The sequence below is a fragment of the Nycticebus coucang genome, chromosome 1, assembly GCF_027406575.1.
Source record: "Nycticebus coucang isolate mNycCou1 chromosome 1, mNycCou1.pri, whole genome shotgun sequence".
NCBI lineage: Eukaryota > Metazoa > Chordata > Mammalia > Primates > Lorisidae > Nycticebus > Nycticebus coucang.
In genome coordinates, this window is record NC_069780.1 from 4,891,167 (window position 1) to 4,908,343 (window position 17,177).

At 40.4% G+C, this 17,177-nt stretch overlaps 2 protein-coding genes across 5 annotated transcripts in view; both read left to right on the forward strand.

Moving 5' to 3' along the window:
- Positions 1–3,084, forward strand: part of MTHFD2L (methylenetetrahydrofolate dehydrogenase (NADP+ dependent) 2 like) — a 130,179-nt gene extending 127,095 nt beyond the window's left edge. For all 3 annotated transcript variants that reach the window (XM_053582622.1, XM_053582796.1, XM_053582715.1), the window contains one exon: positions 2,030–3,084. In XM_053582622.1, the coding sequence (XP_053438597.1) occupies positions 2,030–2,142 (113 nt within the window). In that variant the 3' untranslated portion in view covers positions 2,143–3,084. The remainder of the gene's footprint in view (positions 1–2,029) is intronic.
- Positions 3,085–7,482: 4,398 nt separating this feature from the next.
- On the forward strand, positions 7,483–14,532 carry EPGN (epithelial mitogen). Of its 2 annotated transcripts, XM_053583007.1 has the most exons (5): positions 7,483–7,659; positions 8,171–8,260; positions 11,145–11,265; positions 11,989–12,141; positions 13,485–14,532. In XM_053583007.1, the coding sequence occupies exons 1-5, from the start codon at positions 7,530–7,532 to the stop codon at positions 13,537–13,539; spliced, it is 549 nt and encodes a 182-aa protein (XP_053438982.1). In that variant the 5' UTR covers positions 7,483–7,529; the 3' UTR covers positions 13,540–14,532. The 2 variants fall into 2 exon arrangements, with proteins under 2 accessions (XP_053438982.1, XP_053439067.1); XM_053583092.1 differs by lacking the exon at positions 8,171–8,260.
- Positions 14,533–17,177: the final 2,645 nt, after the last annotated feature.

The window sequence follows — 17,177 nt, forward strand, 5'->3', positions numbered from 1 at the left end:
AAAGTCAAAGCCACAATCCCAACAACCTGGCACAGCCTTCTCATTGCTGGGTCCACGGAAGGAAACAGTGTTCCACAGTGAGAGCTGGTATGAAATTACTGGAAACACCGTGGAACTTTTCATTCAATGAGAAAAATTATAGAACTGTGACATTTTATTGGATTTTATAATGCGTTTCCTGTTTGGATAAGGTAGAAGAATGTTCCATATAGAAGGAACGGTTGGAGCAAAGGAGGAAAACAGTTAACAATCCCTTGCTGTCTATGGATCAGCTGTTAAGCCAGGCTGGGGTTTCTGCACGGGAGAGTGCACAGGATGGAAATACCATAACCCGGAGCACGGGACATCCATGCATGGAGAAGCTTTTTGGAAAATTGAGATATCCCTTCCAACTCACAGCATTCTTGTCTTTTATATATCATACACCATCCGAAGATATGTAGCGCATTTGCTGGGGTTTGTGGGTGATGTATTTAAGCTTATTTGGACTTTTCTTTAAGTAAAACAGTATAATCCATTTGCTTTTCCTATGATTAAAATATCCAAATGTACTATTCCACTTTAAATACAGTAAAGGTAAATTTCAAAAGTCAGCTTTTAAGAGAACAGTATATATTGTGCAAAATGTAATATTGAAGATCTAGGAAACATCTGTTAGTTTTGATTCATGTGGAAGCATATGTGAGCAAATTTGTAAAAGGAAATTCATCTATGATTAATAATGTCCGATTATACACTAAAGAGATATTGCCTCTGCTAACTTTGTAATAAAGAGCTAGCTAGAAAAACTTCACTGTTCTCATGGACACACACAGGATGGAACCACAGTTGGTGACCACACGGAGACAATTGCCTTTAATACTGTAAGAATGTTCTCAAAACATTCTCACATAAAACTTGGCAAGAATACTTTGCCATTTTCTTTGAATGTACAGATGCTCTTTAACTTATGATAAGTTAAGATAAACCCATCTTAAGTTGAAGATATCATAAATTTAAAATGCATTTAATAATCTACCCTGCCAAACATCACAGCTTAGCCTGGACTACCTCAGATGTGTCCAAAATCCTCACTTTTAGTTTCCGCCCCAGGCACAGTCCCCTGGCAGGGACGTGCGCAGAGCATTTGCTGTTCACTGTCGCGAGCAACTCACTGCCACTCCCAGCATAAGAGTTTTGAGCCACTTGTCAGTAGCCAAGGCAAAGGTTAAAAGTCAAAATTTGAAATATGGTTTCTACTGAATGCATGTGGCTTTTACTCTGTTGTGAAGCCAAAAACTCTTAAATCCCGACATCACAAGGCAGGGGCCATGTGTACTCACTGAATGAGAAATCTTCATGACTGGGAACAGCACTATATATGTGGTCAGTAATTCAAATAGGTTTAGTGACATTTGTTATATTACACTGGATTTTTTTATTTATTTTTATTAAATCATAGCTGTGTACATTAATGCAGTTATGGGGTACAATGTGCTGGTTTTATATATAATTTGAAATATTTTCATCAAACTGTTTAACATAGCCTTCATGGCATTTTCTTAGTTATTGTGTTAAGACATGTATATTCTACATTTAGTAAGTTTCACACGTACCCTTGATTTACTATCCACACACACACAGTGACACTGACATAACAGCAATAACTAAATGTAATGAATGGTATGTGCTGAGCTCCATACATCCTGTCTCCCTTTTGTGGCCAGTGCCATGTGTTTTAGAAGCAGCTGGAGTTACAAGCAGTGGTAATTGGTTCCATCATAGGATTCAGCTTTTCCTCAGGTAACACTACAGCGCTGCGGGTAGCCGTGACCTGGGTCTTGGTCCGTGTGTTCTTCCTGCACCTTAGACGTCACATACAGAGGTGTCCATCGAAGGGAGCGCGTGAATCACAGCCTGTTGTAAAAATGACTTGAGGTTATTAGCATAATATGTGTAATGTAGAAAAACTCATTACTTTCAGCATGTTTAAAAGTATGAGATTCTCCGGTAAATTTCAAACTAAACAATACTCTGTTTTCTCCATCAGCTGTTAAGAAGAAAGCCGGCTTTATCACCCCTGTTCCCGGAGGCGTGGGACCCATGACGGTGGCAATGCTTCTGAAGAACACTCTTCTGGCAGCTAAAAAACGAATTTACTAGATCACATGGTAGAGTAAAGCGAACTGAAGTCATGCGTTCATTTACTTGACAAAGGGTAGAACCTTTATATTTTACTACAAAGCTATTTATTTCTGCTTTGCATTTATTTTTTCATGGATGGAGTCCTCCTGGCTCAGATGACTCAGATAATTTTATGCATTTCCTGCTAACTTATTTTGAGTTTTAGGAAACAACAAAATTCCAATGAGAATGGTGGTAATAATTGTTTACTTTTAGGATAAGTGTTCATCATGTAACAAAGGGCTCATAATAAATATATTTTTGACACAAGTGTCACAGTATGTTTCCAACAAATCTTTTGTCAGCCAAATGGGCACTCATGTAACTTGTAATTTATGGTTTGCCATCGTATGCTCAAATTTTTAATATATTAAGATCTATGTCATAAGCTGAGAGCTTATTTGCTAGAAGTGAGACAGAATATTGAAAATAAGATCTTGATCTCAGATGTCTACCAGATGCATCCCACAAGACCATCCTAATGAGAAATGATGTTCTATTTAGGGAGGTAAAAACATTCCAGGAAGGTAAAATGCCAGGCTACCTGGAAAAGTAATGATGAACGTCTGCCAGAGTGAAAACGCATAATGTGTTAGATGCACATTTCATTTCTTCTGTCTTCTAAAAAATATTTGGACAGTACCTTTACTGAGCAGAAACGGAAAAATCCAAAAGTAAATAAATATACAGAACAGAAATGAAATTGTATTTTCCCACAACTATCAGACGGACATGAGTGAGGTCATCATTAATATGAAATCAGTAGATAAACAGCTACACACCCCAGGGGACAAAAATTCAAGTGAGGGAGGAGAAGCAGTGGTGGTGGGGGACGGGGATTAGTGAGCTGTCCCCTAAGGGGCACATATCAGGGTATACAGCACACCCTTTGGGTGAAGGGCTCGACTATAACTTGAACTTTACCTAACAAATGCTTAGGTAAAGTTAACCTAAGGTAAACTTTCACCTAATCATCTGTATCCTTGTATTAATCTGAAAATCAACTACCACTAAATTCACAAATTAAGAAATCTGATAGGAAAACATGATACTTTTCAATCTGCCAAAACCAAACCTTAGGCTACAACTAAAGATTGCTCTGTTGCCTGTCCTCTCGTTATGACATTGGGACCTCTGAGTAGACACAATATTTTTAACAATTTAAGGAAATACATGTGAATGCCAGTTACAATCTATTTTGAGACTACTAGAGCTGTGTAACCCACACCGTGTCTTCATGCCCAAATTCCACTTTTATGTACCAATAATTATTACCCAATGCGTGTCCGTCAGTATGAACTCTTGATCATTTGTGTGAAAATAGACTATAATATTTCAACTGTATAATTAAAGCAACTTGAAGAATACCTGTATTCTCCTAAGATAGCTATAAATTTCTTCATGTATTTGTAAGCTATATCTTTACTGCATGCTGGAGAAATATACAAGTGTCTAAAAGACAAACGTTTCCATAGCAGTTTCCACAATCAGTCTAGACCAAGCTTTGTCTAATAAGCCCAACACGTTTAAATGCAAAGCTCCTTAGCAAACATTTCAGAAAGGGCCTGTTAAATTTTTAAGCGTCTGGAACTCCCAAAACCAAATGAACAAAATACATGTACTTGGAAACATGATTGTAGTGAATGTGAGCCCCACCCCTCCATGCAGGAAGGGTTATTTTGTAACAATCAGGAGTCAGACTTCCCAGATGATAATTAAATCACTGTAGTAGAGAAATTATTCTGATACTTGTTTAACACACTCAGGAAGACATTCAGAACACTGCAGTGCAGTTCAGAGTGTTGCCCTGGAGGGGAGAGAGTGAACTTCCCGCTGAGTAGGTCCAAGGCACCTGGAGCTAGAGGATGACAGGATGAAAAATCACCAAGAGGAAGCTGACTAGCATCAGGGCAGGAGGACTTGCTAGCCTGCCTTACCAAGATTCTTAATAATACCAGGCCAAAGACTTAGATCCCAAAGGCAGGGGATGAGGAACGTGATCAGACAGTAACAGCAGAGACATTCTCAACAAAGTGACTCAGCAGGATTCTTTGCCAACAATGGCCTCAGTGGGTCAGTGGTCAAGGAAAGGGCTCACGGGGCCAGACTAAAATTTGGTGAAAGGGAGTTTTTGTGAACATATAAGAGGTAAAATCTTAGTACCATAACTTTATTTGTAGATATTTCGGGTGTGACCCACTGGCCTCGTGGAGGAGTTTAGAGGAAGATTTGTCCTATATCTGCATCTGTAGAGCGCCTGCACACAGAGCCCTGAGCACCAGTCACAGTTAGGGGTGGGATGAATGTAGCATGGGGCTGCTGTCTGACTAACAGGTGTGTTTGGAGGGTGGTACAGCTGAATAAAGTATGCGAAAACAAGTTACAGAAAGCCTAGATACATCAGAGTTTAGATCATATTTAGTAAGTTGTGAGAATTGTGGTTAGAAGATGTTATCATCGATTAACATAAGGAAGTTGAAAGGGGAGCTGATTTTAGAGGAGAGATAATAGATTCAGTTTAAGACATGCAGAGTTTGAGGTGATGACATAATACTTAAGTAAGAGTCCTGAAGTGATATCAGTCCGGGAAGAGATAGGAATTCATGGTTAGTGATGAAACTTTAGAATTTGCCAGTGTATATTAACCATTAATTCCTAACCTAGGTGACCATTGTATACACGCTGTGTCTTTCTAGGGCTCAGTAGTAACAGTTATCTTTAACTGATTGTGTATCAGGGGCTAATTATTTGCAGTTTCATTTTTGTCTTTGCTCCTCACTGACGTTTTCACTTGCTAGACGAGGGGAATGTAAAGTAAAAACAGAATCTGCTGGAGTGGAGTGGGTCAGAGCCGCTTTTCACTGCTCTGCCTCCCCCAACCAAGGACCCTGTCTCTCGCCACTGTCTGTCTAAATCCTAGTTGTTATTTAAGATTGACTTCAAACCAACCTTGCCCGTGAAAAACGCTTGAGAGTTTGACTGAGCCCCACCTCCCAGCTCTCACAACCCCCACCGGCACCAGGCAAGTGTGTGCTTCCCCTGGACGCTTCAGTTCTTCCAGGTCCACTCACGATTTGTGTTTTTATCTTACAAACATCGTAACACCCAGCCCAGCACATGGATAGACGTTCAATCATGTGTGAAGGAATGAATGGCGGCCGGATCCTTGACCGACCCTGGAGCTCTTGCCCCCACTGCCTTCTCCCTCCGCACTCGCACCTGCTTGGCTCTGCATTAAGAATGAGGAGCCGGTGTGGCCCCCTCGAGGCCCATCTGCCCTATTCTTTAGGACTGGGAAAAAGGACTATTGGATGAGAGTGTGGATGAAGTGAAGATAAGCAGGATCCATCAGTACAGGCCCCAGAGAAAAAAGTAGCATGTGGGCATTAGAACTATTTTTCTGGCATAAATCCTGTACCCAAATGGGGAAATATCTAGAGGGGCAGTGACTCATTTCTCTTGCCCAGATGTAAGTGAAAACCACATTCAGTATTCATTTGATATTTGGTTTCTTTATAGGAAGGATAATTTATTTAGATCTTGATTCTAGGAGACAATTAGGGGCGTTCTTCTGGGATCACCGGCTCCTACGTGAGGACACTGCTCGGGAAGTGGGAAGGGCAGATGATTTAGAACCTAAAAGATGGGACTGATGTCTGGGTTGTGATGTGTGTCCTTTCAGAGCCTCCATCCCTCCATTTATAATCTAAGAGTAAAAATAAAGACAACACAGATCCATTGAGTGTCTACTTGGGCCAGGACAACTGAAGAAAGAATTGGGACCTGCATGATAAGTAGTTTTCACAAAGATGATGTTTGCATTTCTTTGTTGTAGTCTTAAAAATAAAGATATTTAATATGTCCTATCATCTCCCTCCAGAAACTTCAGAAGGAGTTGTAATGGTTTATTTAATCCTTTGTAAAGGATTTCTTCTTAAATTTTCACCAATGTTGGAAAGCGGATTATTCAATTTATAATTCAAATACTATTTGAATTTTCTGGCAGAAATATTGTCCAGAAATTCATTTAATAATAAATGGCTTTTTAAATAAAAGCAGAAATGCAAAACGTAGACATACTTAAAGGAAGCCAAGTATTGTATATTTTTTCAACTTTAAAATGATGACTCTTATTGTAAGTGATTGCCCAAGTTATAATGAGTTCAACAAGCTCATTCTTGTGTGATTTTTGAATAGTGAAAGTCATCTTTACTGTAAATCTAATTTCTTGGATGGACATGAGGCAAATGTTAACCTTTATCAACTTGAACAAGTTTCCATGGTACAGAAAATATGAGCAATTGAAATTCCAGGTAGAAAGGCTCAATACTTCAGCAAATATGTTTATAAATCATTTACAGTAACTTAGGGCAAATGAGAGCCCCACAGTCTGAAAGTGTAAGCAGTACTTACATGCTTTGGCCTTTAAAACAACACTTCAATATAAATAATTATACCTAGATGAATCCTGAGAAATAGCGTGAATGTTATATTAGGCTTAAGGCTTTCTTTCACCCAAACTCAACGTCCTCCTGAGAATCTGGACATTATTATTATTGCTGTTACTGTTATTTTGATACTTGACTAGTTCTAGCCAATCTTTAGGGCGCAGATCAAGGCACTTTTGTTCCTCAATGTGGTATTCGGAAAAATATTAAACACCACAATGGCTTTAAAGGGAAATGTTATACTATTTTTTTTTTTTTTTTTTTGTGCAGACTTTAGCCGAGGCTAGGTTTGAACCCACCACCTCGGGTATATGGGGCCAGCACCCTACTCCTTGAGCCACAGGCACCACCTGGAAATGTTATACTATTAAGTGTAATTATATTAAATACTTAACAGAAAGAACTTGCCATAGTAAAACTGAGTAGCAAAACTAAAATGGATATTAAACTTCTGTTTTTTCATAAATCTGTTCTTCCGTGCAACTAAATTAATAAAATATCTTGATGAGCAATGGGGCTCACAGTCTGCAGTGAAAGGTGTAACTGACTATGAACTGTAATTTCAGGATGATTTCTTTGTCATTAACAGGCTATGCTGTTGGCAAACTTGCGATGATTTTTGTTGGAATCCTATATAGGTTGCTAGCATCATTGGAGCTGGAATAGTTCTGTTCACACCGTTGGTGCCTTTCCTGAATGTGCATTTGTGCATTTTTTGTTGTTTTAAGTACTTTTATATACATAATTATGCCCACAGGTAATAAGAAACCAGTGTTTCAAAAGAAAACCTGATCACATGGCCAGATAACACAGGTATCCTGAACAAGTGCGTGAGCGCCTGCAGGCCTTCCGCGGCTGCCAGAAGTACATATTTCTTTGATTAGTAAGAACTGCCAGGTGACGCTTCATAAAATATAAATGCAACAAAGTCTGAGAGAGCTCAATAAAACCTTCCACCCTTCAGTCTTGGAGGACAAGAGCAAGAAAGTGAAGCAACTGCAGGAAATGGCTTTGGAAGTTCCCATATCCGTTTATCTTTTATTCAATGGTAAGTAATTTCTTTATTGTCTTGTTAACTTTGTTATCAGTGTACAATGGGAACAGGATCTATGTTCTCTGCATTAGAAGTCAGGTCTCAACAATTGTTCTTTATGACAGAGATCAGAGCAAGGGACCTGTGGATTAATTTAGTGTCTTATGTGGATGTGGTGTACGTTTCCCTTCTAAGACATTTTGACAACTTTTGTGAGACTCCAAAATGTTTGCTTCGTATAATTGAAGGGTAATGGATAAATTTAGCTAGTTTCCATACAGCCCTCATGACTGATTGGCATGTAAGTGTACTCACTTTTTAAATAAAGTGATATGTTTTTAGCTTTGATAATTATAATGTAGTCAACGGAATGAATGAGAAGCAGTAAGGAAACTGCCCTGGTCAGGTGATGGATTTCTATAAATTAAAGACGAGAAACAGGAACGGACAGAATAAGGGAACGTCCCGTCTCTGGCGTGTGCACAGGAGGCTCGGCTGTTAAAGATGCTTTCCCCCTTTGCTGCAGCAATGACGGTGCTGGCTGAAGAGGCAGCTGCCACCTTGACACCTGCAGCCACAGCCCCGCAAACCAACGGGACCGTTAACAAAACTGAAGGTATTTGCTTCCCATCTTTGCACTTCGAGTAACTTTCCTTAAAACCTGTGAGAGACAGTTGGACAGTGATAAAAAGAACATTGGCAGTTTTTAAATGTGTATTTTATTATTAGGTAACCGACTCTTAGCTAGATGCTGTTAAACTGAAGGGGCATATTAATGTGTCAGCACAGAGTCGCCTTTTTAAAAGAAGGAAGTGGAGCCAATGAGAGAAGTAAAAGTCATTGCAGCTCCTGCTCCGAAAGTGAAACGTGCCACATCTTCTGCCGGACCTCCGCTGAGGCCCAGTGAGCGTGCGTGTCCATTCTGGCATCTTGAGCAGCAATATCATATTTTTTTCTCTGTGTCTGAAAGCTTTCAGCCAAAGAAGCTATGACTACAAGATGAAACGCACTTTCCTCCATCTTCGGAAAGAACTTTTTTCTTGTTTGTTTGTTTTTGTTGTTGTTGTTGTTGTCTTTTGCTTCTGTTGTTTTAGCACATGCTGTATTTCCTAACTACTTGTAACACTGGCGGTGATGACATTTTCTTTCCTATATTATTACTATTGTTACAATGGCTTCTGGCTGCTGCTGGGCATCCGCATTTTTTTTCAAACCTGTTTGAACTCTCAGAGGTGAACTTAGAAGGCTTGCTACTTGCCGAGACCTGTGACGGAGGGCTGGGTTCTCCTGCAGTTCCCGTCCTGCTCCCGATACGAAGACCAGCGTGTGATTTAGGACAGAGGAAACAGGATCTTGTGCTCAGAGCCAGGCAAATAAAAGAAGATCAAGTCAAAGATTTTGCTTCTGACTAGGAAAGATAGTGGTATCTAAGTGTTCCTCGTTTCACTGAGAATTTTAAAATGTAGAGATTCATTTAAAATATTTTACTCATTTGATTTTTGGGGTATCAATTTACAAAGCAAAATCAGTGTGGGTTGTGAAATAATCTTTATCCACCTTCTTCTTGTCTTCTGAGCCTTTGAACAAGAGGCAACATTAGATTGTAATAATGCTGTAGAAAATCAATGGTGAACCACAAGTAAAATTCTCCAAGTTACAGGTAATAGGAATAGATAAGAAGGAATCTGATACACATGTCCCTTGGTATCCACTGGGCATCGCCAGGACAATAATATCACCCCGTCACCACCCCCCACCTCAAGTCCCTTTTATAAAAAGGCATCATACATATTAGCATATGACGTATGTACACCTCCTGTATACTTTAAATCATCTCTAAATTACTAATACCTAACACAATGTAAATCGTTGTTTAATGTATTGTTTAGAAAATAATGGCAAGAAAAATGTGTATGTTCAGTGCAGACACAGCCTTTTCCAAATATTTTCCATCCTCGGTTGAATCCATAGATGATGAACTCAAGGAATGACTACGTATCTCCTCCATATATTTCCCTTTATCTCTTTTGGTTTTTATTTAACTTAAAACTATGACTATCTTAGAAAAATTTGTCTAAAGTGACGCATAAGTAATATTCTTCCTCTCTTTCTTTGCAAAGGGCTTGTTTTACTTCTCGTGTTCTCTAGAAAATCTTGGTTTGAGCTTGGTTAATTGAATTTGAAATGGGAAGAACTTAGCCCAGTTTATAATGGGAAAATCTCACTACCTTAGAATTATCAAAATGATAAATTATATTTATCACACCACTTTCAACAAATCAGTGTGAATTTTAAAGTAGTAATGTATGTTCTTAACCAAAATTAAATGATACAGCATAGTATCTTGTTGGCACCTTGGTAACTAAATATTTAGTATTTTAGATATAAAAAAGAATGCCTTTCAGGTCTGTACTTTTCCTAAAAACAAGTAAGATTCTCTTCCTCTCCTTAGTGAGGCAGATAGGGTGGAGCATGATCATTAATGGTGAAGAGATAAAATGACCCTAACATGACCATAAAATGACCCTAAAAATGACCCTCAAAATGCCATTGACTCTGCTTGAGAAAAATTGAGAATCAGTATAAAAGTATACTCAAAAGGACTCAATTATGTAGTTTTACCCAAAGATCATCCCCAGTTCACGAGCACCAAGGCCGGTGTAGGACCGTATCTGTCTTCAATGCATTGTGGAGTCAGCAAGAAACGTTCTGAGAAACACACTTGCCGGAACGCAGCCTTCCAGGGAAGGGCTCCCAGAAGGCTTCTGTACACCTGGCACCAGAGTCACGCCTGTGTGACTTACACGGTGTGTTAGAGCTAGAAATAAAATCCAGGTCCATGGCTTTTCCCACTATTTCACAATGCCTTTTATCAAGTAAATTTTTCAATTAATATTTGAAGGTAATGTCATTAACTCTATTACGTCATAAGTTGTCTCCAGCTTTTTGTGTAGGTCATAGCAATGCCTCTTACAAAGGCAATTAGGGAAAAAAAATTGCACAAGAGCAAGGAGAAATGTCACCATTCTCCCCCGCTGGGGAGGGAAGACAAGTCTAGTTCATTATCTCGCAAGCATTAAGTCGACATCTTGCTAGTGATGACTACTCAGGTGGGCTGGAGAAAATGAAAAGATTGTGTGAGGTCTTCTGTATTAATCAGCCTTCAGGACACCCGTGGGAAGCGCTGCTCAGTATGCTGGGCTGAGACGAGGACCGATGCTGCCACCTTTTGGCAAACGTGTCTCTGTACCATACTGTGTACCTTCTGAAAAACAGAGCAATCACCAGGCCACGGCCACCCCCTAACTGATTAATGATATTTCTAGAAGACGTTGACCTACCCCTGGTGAATATAAACTGCTGAGAGAATCAGTAGTTCAAAGGACAAAAACAAAGGTCAAAGCCCCCACTAACTATTCTTAAAAATTAAAAATGTCTTTACCTATGTATTTCACAATAGCACACACTTCAAATGTGAATATTGTATCTCCTTCTCCAAGCCAACGACACGGAAGGGCCCATAGCCTTGAGGTTCTCACACCCTTGCCTGGAAGACCATAACAGTTACTGCATCAATGGTGTTTGTGCCTTCCACCGTGAACTAGCCAAAGCCATCTGCAGGTAAGCGCGAAGACATTTCCAGGTCCCATGACGGCAAGGCGAGTGTGTGCCTCTGCCGTCCCACCTGGCATTTCCACGGTCCTCTGTCTTGTCAGACAAGAGGGCCCACGATCTGAACACAGCTCACCCATCCTCAAGTGTATTCGGACATCTAAAGAGCCTTTTTCTAAGCTGTATGTGGTCAAAATACGGTTCCCAGACGAGTAGCATTTGTGGGACTGAGATGCTTGTTAGAAGTGCAGGCCCAGGCCGTGCTTCACCCCAGGTCTGCTGAATCAGAATCTGCACCCTTAGTGAAACACAGAGGTGATTCTAGGTTTTCACAGCATTGTTTGTAGGATGAAACAAACAAAACAAACAAACAGACTAAGGCAAAAACATTTCAGAAATATAAAGTGCTAGATCAGGACAGCACAGATATGGATTTTATAATCACTGCTTTGTTCAGCGTCCTCCTAGGGGAGGGGAGTCTGAGAATCTTCTAGTCTAACCTGTGCAAGCACTTTCCCCCACCCCCAGGGAGGGGAGACGAGGGGCCTGAGTGTTACCGCGAAGGTTACAGCTACTTCATTACCTTTAACAGATTACCTCTCATTTGGTATTTGCCTCTTTAATTTAGATCACTTTCCCTTAAATTTTTTCTTTTGAAGTAAATTATTTCTTTGTATTTCTTTGCATGGGCTTTACATTATATATACATTTGTTTTTGTCTTCTTTTAAAAGGTGCTTTACTGGCTATACTGGAGAAAGGTGTGAGCACCTGACGTTAACTTCATATGCTGTAGATTCTCTGGAGAAGTACATTGCGGTTGGGGTTGGAGTGGGATTACTCCTAAGTGGTTTTCTTGCTGTTGTTTACTGCTACATAAGAAAAAGGTATGAAAAGACAAATTATGAAGTCACTTGTCACATGTTCATCCTATGAGTGTTTATTAAGCCCCTGCAGTGTGCCGTGTGTTCACACATAGAACTTTGTAATGAAAAAAGGGCTGTTAATCTGGCCCCTTCCTATGTGATATTTTTGACGCCTTTTCTCATAAACTCAGACAAATGGTAAAAAGTTTACCTTCAATTGTAGTAGGAGAGTTCTAACTTAGAATATCCCCCCATCCTATCTCTGTTGCCTACGTCAAAGTTATAAGTGAGGGGGACGTGGGCTCCAGGAGGGCAGGGACCAACAGTGTTCATGGTTACGTTTTCAGCACCCAACTGCTGTGCTTCACACACATCAGACATTGAGGAAATACTTGTTGAATGAAAAAACAATCAAGGAATGAGTTTTTTAAATGAATAAAAATGTGTGACAAACATAAGCCAGTTTCTTCCCAAACTTCAATTGGGAGGACATTCAGAAAATACTGTCTCTTGCTAAAAACCTAAGAAGACAAACTTGATCTACAAAATCTACAAATAAATATAAACTACCAATTCATCCTTATTTCTGGATTCCCCACACTAGTAATTTTTCCTTAAGCCCATGTAGTTAGGGAAAAGCCAATAAATAATGAGGTACATTAATAAAAAATACAAATGTATTTCCCTTGCTGTATTCTACTAATTTTTTTTTCATTTGTAATATGAAAAAAAAGTGCCTGTCCAAAATTGGGAAAGTTTGTTTTGATTGACAACTGTATCTTTGAGAGAATCAAGTCTATATTATATCAGTTGCGGACCTTCCCAAGAGACCAAGAAATAATTAATAATAATAGTGAAGGGGGGAGGTAAGACCTTTCGGTGTTAGTAAGCTCATATTTAGAGGTCAGAGTCCCTGGAAGTAGAGCCTGAGATGGAGATTGCTGCCCGTGTGACCGCTTGAGAGGGTTCAAAGGTGAAGTCCGTGATGAGGGTGGGAAGGAGGGCAGGGCGCAGGGAGCCGTTGAGCAAAGATGTGGCTACAGCCAAAGTGCAGCCTCAGCCCGATTCCTCAGAAGGCCTGGAAGGTGCAGGACAGTGTCCACCTTCCTTGAGAAAGCAGCAGGTCTGGGTTTCAGGGTCCTGTATTATTCTACCACGGTTACTGGAGACGGGGCTCGGGATTTACCGGGAACCTCCTGACAGGCCTTCTGTTGGCCATGGGCTGGGGGCCAGGTCCTCCCGTGGGTGTAGAGGAGGTGTGCACGGGGCCACCCTGAGGACCCGCTCCACCAGCACACTTGTTTCATCCTCATGACCTGCACACACAGCAGTCAAATTCACATGCAACCAATGCTCTGTTTCAGGTGTCTAAAAACGAAATCGCCTTACAACATCTGTCCTGGAGGTAGACCGCTGTGAGGCCCCTTCAGGAGTGTCCATCAAGGCATTTGTAAAACTCAGTGGGTTCAAAACTGAAATCTTCTGATGAAGGAACAAAACTTGCAAAGCTAACTAGATCATAATGGACGCTGCTATCAGGATGAATTGAGACGGTAAAGGGGCCATCCCTGGGTTGCAACGGCAGCCCAGGAACAAGTGACAGTGACAGGAATCAAATCCAAGGTCCTACTCTGGGTTTGTCGTTGAGTGGTGATTGTCCTTACTGCAGAAAGACTGAGTCGGGCTTCTGACTGTGTCAGACGTGAGTTTTCACAGGAATAATTATCAGACATACAGCAAGCCAAAGTAACCTGAGCGTGGGTTCTTGGGCTGCCTGCTACCCGCCTCCCGGACTACCTGGATGGGGCCTCTGTAAGCCCAAATCCCAACCATGCTGCCTTCATGGTGTCTTTCCAAGAACGTGATGTCCATTTCAGGATGAAATCAGTGTTATGGCACGTCCATGGAAGCCAACGTGTGGTCTAAGCCATGGAGAGGAAGATGGACTGTCCAGGACGAATGCGGATCCTGCCCAGCTGTGACTGGGCAGACTTTATCTGTGAAATACGGAATAAGATAAAGAGTTTCTGAGGACTGAAAGCTGTCTGGACATCAAGTCCCAAGGAGGGAAAGCATTTCTGTTTCTGGGTGGATTACAAAAGATTTGTGTTGGGCTCACTGCTTTTCCTCATCCCTTCCTCCAGTTTATCAGTGGAATTACCTGGTCACCATTCATTTGGACCAAACTCAAAGAATTCTCCTACTAAATAAAAATCTACAATTGGTCCTGAAGTAGACATTGAAGAACTGGACAGAGGAATTTGTGCACCAGCCTACAGCACGTGGAAACTTTCTTTACCTTTTCTCAACATGTGATAGCAGATTTGCACATAGAAGAAGTGAAGCAGTGGTTGAAATAACTCTTTAGGAATCAATGTTCTTCCTCTTTAATTATAGTTCTGCCACACAATATGGACAGTTTGCTCAGGTTTCTTAATTTTGAGGGGCTTTGGTTTCATTTTCCACAAGGCCCTTCCTTATATCTGTAAAATTTGACAGTGACAGAAGAAAACATTTGTCCAAGTCTCCATTGCAGGTGAGATTTTCCCAGCCCTATCCCAAAGTACACCACGGGGTGTTATCCTCAGCGTACATTTTAGTGTTTGGTTTATAAAATAATAATTTATTTTTAAAGGAAGAAGAAAATAATATTGAGGAATTATAATAGCTATCATTTCTTATTAAACTTAACCCAAAATTATGGACTATATTTTGCCATTGTGATGTGGATAACCAAAACTTTGATCGTGATGTTAAGAGAGGATCAAACTGGAGTATTCTCACATGGCAGTCTGGTGACAAGCCTTAGTTAAAACTCCTCGGTCACTCCTGAACAAAACTTGACATGCTGCTTTCCTTTCCACATTTCGCTTGCTTTGCTTTTCCTTCGGACGGAATGTGATGAGGATGAGCTGCAGTCAGCACTCGGTGTGTTTTCACACAGGAGGCACAGCTTGCATCACACCCGGAGTCGGGAGGGGGCGGCTCCTCCCAGTGACTCCAGCGACTCACCACACCTAGAAAGTTGTGCTCTTTCTGAAGCATTTCAAAAACATATAAAAACTCTGGGGAGACTATAGGAAGAAACAATAAAGGACAGCCTTTAATTAGGAACCATCTCTTGATCAAAGAGAAGAGGAATTAATGCTAGAGTCTAGAGAGGCTTATATACTGATTGTCTGTAAATACTCTCAATAATAAACACAAGGCAATTGAAATCAGAACAACAGTAGAGAGAGAAAATTAAAATCCCCAGTTTTCTAAACCAAAATTTTACAAATACCAATAGAAATTCACCTTTTTGCACCTATGGAGTCATATTTATTAGAAAGAAAACTGCACCGTGAGATTGTACAGAAGCTTAGAGAGTGGCTTGTGAAAGACACCTATTCATAGTCTGCTATAAAAAATAATCTGTAATTCTATAATTCCTAGAGTTCATTTTTCTGGAAGGAATTCTCTGGCACTAGAGCCACACCTGGCAATATTCACGTACACAAATAGGACTTGAGCGAGCACACGTAAGGAAACACAGGATGATCTGCAAATTGTGTCATTTTCCAATTTTTTTTCTGTATTCAGGAAGATCCTGAAAAGAACATGAAGTCCTTCCCTCAGAACCACACTCTCAGCTCTCCATCCATGGATCATTTAGGAAAGAAATGATGACATGTTTCTGGCATCTTTGACTACATAAAACTGGCCATGGTGGTCATCGGTGACTTCCATTTGCCATCGTGTCTGTCCTTCAGTTCTTTTAGACGCACTCACCAATATTCACGAGCTCTTCATCACGTACTACTTAGGGCATAACGGGATTGGGGCACATGCTATAATCTCAGCCATGCCCGAACCAGGACATTTGCCAAGAAGGCGTTGTAAGTTCTTGTTCTTGTATCCTCTCCCCCTCATTGGCTTTTTGTATGATTATGTTTTTATAAAGATGAAGAGAGGATGTGCTTACAACATCGTCCATCTTGTAGTGTTTCCTGGCACAACACAGATCTAAGCCTTCAATTTTGACATCTCCATTTTGGTGATGGCAGAAAGATTTCCATTCATTATATCTAATTGAAAAAAATGTCTTAAGAAAATAACAAGACAAGCACCAGCAATTTAAGCTTTTGTTGTTAACACAGGACAAGTCATCTCTGCACAGGCCCCTATGAGAGCCATCTAGCTTATCTGCATTACAAAATATAACATGCTTTCTGTGGTATGATATAAATATTGATAACTGCAACCCACACTCGTGGGAAGGGCTACCAAAATCTTGGTATTGCAAAATACCACTCTTCCTGGCTTACATCATGGCTGCATGACATCAGGATATGAGCATCTGCTGAGATGGACTGTAAGAGCTGAAATTTCACCTGTCAGAGTCAGGCACTGCTGCTCTGGGTGAGTCCACACTTCTGGCCAACGTCTGGCTCTGACCCACTCAGTAGCACAGTCACAAACATAACTTCCAAATTCTGCAGGGAATTTTTAAAAAGTATTCAGTCAATCAATGCCCAGCTCTGAGCACAAGAGACTAAAGGCTTAATTGTCTAAGAATTCTAGGGGGAGGGCCCTTGAGAATATCCATGTGAATAAAGGTGTCCGGTCATTGCAGCTTCTCTGCCCACACTAAACATAATGGATGTTCTAGATTACGGACCACACCCACAGCTTCCAAAGAAACATCTCATAAAGATTAGGGATATGATTACTGGATAGCAAGGAAAATTTAGTTGTTTAACCAGGCCTTATTTGAACACCTTGTGGCCTTTCTGTGTCATCTTTATATCTCAGAGATGTTATTGGAAGCTATGTCACAGAGATTGAGTTTCAGTGAAGACCACAGGAAAGCAAGCAGCTGTCAAAATAGCAGCGCTTCTGATGTTTACGAGGATATTAATTAGGCCTCACATATTGATCAAAAAATAATTTAAAAAGTAAAAAAAAAACATCGCACAAAAGTATTGATTCTGTATTAAGTTCCTTACCCAATCTAGTTGAAGCACTAATGTGACAGAGGGACAACGCTTGAGCATTCTCAGTGTTTGGAAGCATTA

Excerpts from the sequence above, each read along its gene's own strand:
- EPGN (XM_053583007.1), top strand. The coding sequence starts at position 7,530 with ATGCAACAAAGTCTGAGAGAGCTCAATAAAACCTTCCACCCTTCAGTC. Across the intron at positions 8,261-11,144 it reads GACCGTTAACAAAACTGAAG|CCAACGACACGGAAGGGCCC; the intron begins GTATTTGCTTCC and ends TCCTTCTCCAAG. Across the intron at positions 12,142-13,484 it reads TACTGCTACATAAGAAAAAG|GTGTCTAAAAACGAAATCGC; the intron begins GTATGAAAAGAC and ends GCTCTGTTTCAG.